This window comes from Fusarium oxysporum, chromosome 3 (assembly GCF_000149955.1).
Source record: "Fusarium oxysporum f. sp. lycopersici 4287 chromosome 3, whole genome shotgun sequence".
In the NCBI taxonomy this organism is placed as follows: domain Eukaryota; kingdom Fungi; phylum Ascomycota; class Sordariomycetes; order Hypocreales; family Nectriaceae; genus Fusarium; species Fusarium oxysporum.
The window spans coordinates 1525801-1533172 of NC_030988.1; the positions used below are offsets into that span (position 1 = coordinate 1525801).

A 7372-nucleotide genomic window follows, 5' to 3' on the forward strand; every position below is an offset into this window, starting at 1 on the left:
TGGCGACCGGCTACCTGGAAAAGCGGGATGTCCAGAGACGGTGTTCAATTGCCTCGTGGCTATACTGTGATTACCGGCGTGCTTGAGGTACAAGGCCGTAAGCTGTTTGTGTACTCAGTAATGGATGGTCACTCGTCATCGTTGTCAGAACAGGTGACCAAGGACCAATGGAGGAGGTAGTTCTATGGGGCGGTTGTTCGCTGTGATAGGCAAGAAGCATTTGGCTATTTTTGGGCGTCAAAAGATGAATGGAGCTAGGCAAGAACCAGAGATGTAGTGTATGAAGGGTTGGCAGCGCGACCATCCGACGCGAGACGCCCATGATGGTGGTGTGAAGTTGGAGAAGGATATGCATGCAATGTCAGCTTGAGAAGTGGCAATAAGCCACGTGATTGAATGTCGTAGACGAATCTGCATTGAAACCCCTCCCCGCCATCGCCATCGCCATGGGACGCGAGGTACGGGATAAGCACGTACATCCAATGACATTTGAGCTTTTTTGCTTTTTCCACCTTGGAATCCAAGTTTATCTGGCTCATTAGAGCGTCGGATGCACTCAGGTTTCGATGGAACTTTTGCTAGACATACTGTGCCACCATTACAAAATCACCTAGGCCATTCTGGAAACGGCGTGCATCGTTTGTTTCCCAATAGATTTGATTAGAAAGTGGCTTCTAGTACTGCACAACATGGTTCAATGTGTTTCAGCAGAGTTGAACTGGGATGCACCCCCACTCTAGCCAACGACTCAATGCCTAAATAAGAAAGGATCAGTTCCCCAAACTGTCTCTGTCTCGTATGCCTGAGTCCTCAGCTTGATCTCCGCAACCACTGAGAAAGCCCAATTTTGCATGTTTTTAGGTCCAACGCAGAGTCCCATCAAGAGACCGCAAGAAACTGTAACGTCCCTCGACTGGTGATCCCTTCCCGAAGATTGAAGTTGACAAGTAGAGAAAAGCCACCATTGTGAGCTACCAGATGCCGCATATTTTTTGGGTCCTGGCCGTCTTCCTGGCTGTAGCAGGCCCTGTAATTTGGCTGTGGTCATACAATGAAGCAATCCCTTCTCTAAGCGGTCGTGTCGAGCCATGGAGACTCACGGCTTCTGTAGCTCTTGGGAAGATCCAGGCTGATAAGATGTCAGTTCAAGAGTATGCTGAGTCTTTACTGGAGAGGATCAAGGCTCGCGACGAAGTCGTCAAAGCTTGGGCGTATCTGGACGAAAAGAGGGTCATACAGGAAGCAAGACTCCTAGATGAGACCCCCAAGAAGAATAGAGGGCCTCTTCATGGACTTCCAATCGCTGTGAAGGATGTCATTTACACGAAAGGTAAGTTGACCAGGTTATATCCGACACTAAGATGGGAGCTTATTATTGTATAGACACGCCTACTCAGTTTAACTCGCCACTTTATGATGGACATTTCCCCAAGACAGATGCTGCTTCTGTACGAATCCTTCGTCATGCTGGTGCCCTCATCTTCGGTATGTTCTATATACGCCTTGCACACTTGCAACTAACAGACTAGGCAAAACAACTACCACCGAATTCGCTGCCATCCATGTCGGCCCCAAGACTCGTAACCCCCATGACCTCCTACGAACGCCGGGTGGATCATCCAGCGGGTCTGGCGCTGCTATCGCTGATTTCCAGATCTCTATGGCCCTTGGCATACAAACAGGCGGGTCCTTGATTCGCCCAGCTTCGTTCAATGGGATATACGGTTTCAAACCAACGTGGAACCCCGTCTCTCGCGAGGGTCGGAAAATATACGCTCTGATGTACGACACTCTTGGATGGTATGGGCGGTGTGTTGGCGACCTCGTCCTTCTGGCCGACATCTTCGGGCTCCAGGATGACAAGGATGAAGAGCATGCTTTCCAAGGCATCGAAGGCGCACGTTTCGCGATTTGCAAGACGAGCATCTGGCCCATTGCTGGTCCTGGAACACAAGACGCTCTCGCCCGCGCTGCAGATCTTCTCAGATCCCATGGTGCAGAAGTACATGAGCTTGAGCTTCCTTCGGTATTCGATGATGTGCCAGAGTGGTATCGCATTGGGCTTCACACCGAGGGCCGTACTTCATCCCTACCTGAATACAGAGTTGGAAAAGACCAAATCGGCCAAGTCTTGATCGAGCATGTCGAGAACTCGGATAATTTCACTCGCAAGACGCAGCTGATGGCTAGCGACAACTTGGCCGCCGCGAGGCCTTCATACCCCGGTCTTGAATGTACCGGGCTTCGAGGGTGAACATGACATGCCTGTTGGCCTGTCTCTCGTCGCACCGCGATATCGCGACCGTCACCTCTTGGAGGTCGGCAAGGCGGTCGGTAAAATCTTTGAAGCCGAAGGCGGTTGGGAGACCAAAACTGAGTTAGAGAAGGAAGTGGCGACGGTATGAAAAATGGAAAATAAAAGTGACACAAAATGGTAGGTCACCAAGGGATGTGGTGCGTGCATTCTCGCCAATCTTCTTCAAGTAACGCTCAAGACCTGGGCTACAGTAACGTGTAGAACAGGCCAGGGAGTCCTCAAGCCGCTGGAGACAACTCATTTCAAACACACATAGAAGAACATTTCTGTTGAAAGACTGGCAAAGCAGCAAGTATCAAGCTTGAGAGGTCATGGTGAACGGCAGTAGGGTAGTTCCGACAAATGTGGAGCAAGCGTTATGGTGGTGGGGGCTGACAGTCTCGGTACCCCTGGGCCATAGTTAGCAATGTCTGGGGGCGGAAGACGCTGGCGAGAGTCCAAGTTTGGGAACAAAGCTTTTACGCGACCTTGTGCTTGTAAACCCTTTATTCTCTACTTCTGCAAGGATCACATTGCTGTAAGGGTGATATGGGGGCGACACCAGGCTGATGAGGGATTGATGTGAAATGATGCGGGCGGGGTCTTGATCTTGGGGTAAGTGATCCATTGCCTTCCCCCACTTGTGTTCTGAACGCGCTTTACCTTGGATGCATTCCACATCAGACGCGCAGCGCGTAACGGCTCAAATGACTGCAGACGTTTCGCGTCGGCACCGGCATCTCCGTCAACAACGGTGCGGCTGATACACTTTGCTACACAGTATGACTCATGATGTAGTCCAAATCGCCAGGAAAAAGACAATACGGCCGAAATAGTTGACGAGCAAATCATTCTCCGCCACGAATTAAGTTAATTACTCTAAACCAAACGCGACCTCATCCAGTACACATCAAATCTCCCTAGTTTCGACTTTATGATGCATATGCTCGGGCCTTCATCAAGATACCCTTCTATGTTAGTAGCAATTAGTATGTTTTTACCGTCTCTTGGGGCATAATGTGCGATAGCTTACCAGGTCGATCTCTGTCTCGGTCTTAATGGTGTAAACGCTGTGTCGCATCTATCGCTGGTTGGTTTCCTTGTTGTTTGGGGGGGGCTGGATCAATTTTATGAAGGCTTTCTTCTACGATTAAACTTGCGTTTGGTCCCATGACGTTACCGATGGCGTTCTCAAGGGTTTTTGGGTATGGCATCAAGTCGACGGGTAGCCTTTTGAGTACATCTTTACTGACGCTGGAAAAAAAAAGGTTTTCAGGCTTGGAGAGACGTGGATGCAGACAAAATACTGGAGGTTGGAAAACCTAAATCGGGAGCGCTTATGATTCGATTAGAAATTTGCTGAAAATTGCTCAGCATTTGAGATGTCAAGTTCTGGTAATTTTTGAAGAACGGCTGCGGACATCAGACATTTATGAACTCGCAGAGTTACCCGGGAGCAAGGCACTAATGATACGTGACAAATCATGGGATTGGAGATGCGCCTTTTTTTTTTTTTACCTTTTTTTTTTTTTTTGAATTTCATAACCATGCATTGTTTTCTCTCTGCCTGCTAAAACACTGTGTTACCTGTTGTGGGGTTAACATAGGCCGAACAAAGAACCATAGGAAGATCCAGGTCGCCACGCCCTGCGCAAAGCGACTCAGATTCTCACAGGTAGGTAATCTGCAGTCACTGCATGTCCACGCAATAGGTGACTATATTATTTACAGATATTTTGTTTTGCTTGTCGCATCATTGCCATATCGTAGCAGCATTACTATACTAAAACTATGTTAGCATGCTGATGTTAGCTACTGGGGCTATATTAACATGGACGATGTTAGCTCTTGAGGAATTACACCATCTCAACGCTAGCATAGATCTGCCTTATTGTCTAACCGATTGAAGCACCGCATTCTATGTAAACATATGCCCTAATTTAATCTAACATTTCGGATCAAAACGGCATTAAATGTCGCATAGCGTCTGAGCATATCATGTTACCATGGTATCCAGTGTTATCATACACCTCATGTTAGCACAGTCACCCATGTTAGCGCAACCAATAATGCTAGTGCAGCCACAAATGTTAACATGGTCTCTAACATTCAAGTACCCGTCATGTTAGCACGGCTTTGTATGGTACGTTAACATTGCGGACCATATTAGCATACCATACTTCGTCCTCATGCCAGCCATAATACCAATTACCCAGCCAGCAACGTACATGCCAGCGCCGTCTATCATAGCAGGATTCCAGTTTCATATAACACAGAACTGCTATGGTCGGCTCTTTGTCCTATTTTCTTACCTCTACTGCTACCACACACCACTATTTGCTAGCATCAATTCTATTAACACAATTCAACAGTCTTCCCATGGCTTGGATAGCCGGCTTCAGCAGAGTAGCATCGGTCATTCGTATGGATATCAATAACAAGGGTAGGCAGCGACCAGAGTAAAAAAAAACATCTATAGATATTGCAGAGGAAACAAATAAAAATATACACTAAAACTCACTCCAAGGTGTCTAGTAGCTACCATACCCATTCAGACTCTAAGGCACTCTAGTATCACATGCTAATGTCCTGTTACCTTCCGATATCCATCCCATATTAATGTTACAATGCCATGCTCTCTTAACGACCTTTGTCGATGCTTTAGTCCAACTTTAAACCATTTTTCTTCAATGTCGTGATTTCCGTTTAGTGGAATGAAGTCGTAGTGCTCCTCTTCCATGTTTTGGTTGTTCCTCTGGGTTCTTTGTCCATACCCCGGACCTTGCTCAGGACCTCGAATTCACCCAGCGTTGCTCGAATGATCACTACCGGTTTCCGTGATTGTTTCCGGGAACGATTGGCTGACTATTCGGGTCTCGGCATCTTCATCCTGTTTAGCCTGGGAGGCTACCAGACAGGGTCCAAATCCATACCACGAAATCCACATATGGATCCATAATGTGGATCCATATCCATTCCATTCCATTCCACGTAGGCTTCAGCTTTTCCACATCCACGCCACGGAACCCCTTCCACATGTTCCACATGTGGAAATTGTGGAAAGGAATGGAAATTTAGGTGGGGTTTGAAAATACCTGGATTTCCTTGTGAAATAGCGCATACCCTAAGTACTTTCCATAGCCAATAACAACGCAATAGCAACAATTTTCCACTCCGTTTTACCCGTACACAAAGTTCAAACAAGTCTATTCTAGGAGGGTTTACTATTACTCACGCCCTGACTACTCCAAACCGAAATGGCCACCCTTCATCCTACCAAGTCAACCACACCCGTTCCAGAACGTACAGAAGAAGACAATCAACGACTCTTTCAGCTCTACAAAGGCTGGACCTTGACGGAGAGAGACGGCCAAGTGCGTCAATGGGTATATCAGTTCGGCTACGATATCCAGCATGCCGATAAGGGGGAACGCCGATGGGTGTGTTGCCTTTGCATCAAGCAAAAGCGGCCGAGGCCAAAGAGTTACGCCATCAAAGGGTTGCAGAACGCTGAGGGTCACCTGTACACGGACCACAATGGCATCATGGATCCGACAGGCAAGAGGCAAAAGCCTACAAAGGCATCCGAGAAAGCACATCAGTCCATTGCAACAATCCTACAGTTGAACCCGAAGGAGCCGAAGGAACAAGATTTGATCAATACCTTGATCAAACGTTTCGACAAAACTGTATTCCAGCAGAAACTTGTCAACTGGATTGTCAACTCTAACCAATCCTTCTCGATCGTCAACGATCAAGATCTTCGAGACATCTTCAACTACCTCAATCCATCTGTCGAGATCACAAAAGCTAACATTACTGACGTGACCGTGCGTGCCATCGCAGAACGAGAATTTACCAACAACATGGAAAGAGTGAAAGATGCTTTGCGAAAGAGTCCGGGACAGATCCATATCCAGTACGATGGCTGGAAGTCTGGTAACCGACACGCCTTATACGGCATCACATGTGTGTTTCGGGATTCAAATAATCGGCCACAGAAGTGTGTCCTCGGACTGCCTGAGCTTACAGAGCGGCACACAGGCGAGAATATCGCCGGGCAGATTATCGAGATCATTCGGGAGTACGAGATCAGCGATAAACTCGGGTATTTCACATTGGATAATGCCGGTAACAATAAAACCTCGATGGGGGAGCTTGGATTAGAGTTTGGCTTCGACTGGGAGAAGCGATGGGTTCGCTGCGTTGGCCACGTTGTCAACATAGTAGTGAAACAGATGCTGTATGGCAAGAACCCGGATGCTTTCGAGAAAGAGGTCTTCGAAGGACTTCACACGGCAGCGAAGGAGCATGAAGTCTGGAGGAGGCGAGGCTCTGTTGGAAAATGGCATAACTTTGCTGTTGTAGGTGGCTGAGTCCCCGGCTTTATTTGTTATACTCACGAAGACCTAGGAGGTGAGCAGATCGGACACGTGGACCGATATGCTCAAGAAGGTACAGGCTGTCGAGAGCCAACTCTCTGATGACGCTCAGCTCAAGAAACACCGTCCAGTTGGAGTTGTGGTCGACAATGCTACCCGGTGGCTTTCTCAATTCTCGATGATTGAACGCGCTCTCCTCTTGAGGCCATTTTATAATTCTTTTGTCCAGAGAGCGTCAAACGAGTGGGAGAAGGTCAACTTGACGAGAGCTGGCCACATCAAAAAGGGCTCCAAGCTGCCCTTCTTCCTGAAGGAAGAGAATCGCATGACACCTGATGATTGGCATGTGCTCGGGACTCTTTACGACATTTTGCTTGACTTCCAGCTGGTTGTGAGAGGCCTTGAGGGCGATGGACAGGGAAAACACCGGAGAAAGGTCGAGGAAAACGAGATCGACCCTCCACTGTCTGGTAAGCCTTAGACTTCTCAAAAGCGGCCCGATTCTTATTTTAACAGATGGCTTGTACAGGAACAAGCTGGGATCTTATTCACGCGTACGAATTTCTTCTCGAAACCCTCGAATCCGCGAAAAGAGCAGTCGCCAATTTTCCGCACGGCCATCACCTCGCTGTCAACATCAACCTGGGTTGGCTCAAATTGAACGAATACTACGAGCACCTGAATGATAGCCCCC

General features: G+C 47.9%; 1 protein-coding gene across 1 annotated transcript; it reads left to right on the forward strand.

The window, feature by feature from the left end:
• Positions 1-978: 978 nt before the first annotated feature.
• On the forward strand, positions 979-2254 carry FOXG_16075 (amidase; the record flags this gene model as incomplete). Its single annotated transcript, XM_018396156.1, has 3 exons — positions 979-1330; positions 1384-1485; positions 1530-2254. The coding sequence occupies 3 exons, from the start codon at positions 979-981 to the stop codon at positions 2252-2254; spliced, it is 1179 nt and encodes a 392-aa protein (XP_018256605.1).
• Between the last annotated feature and the right edge of the window lie 5118 nt (positions 2255-7372).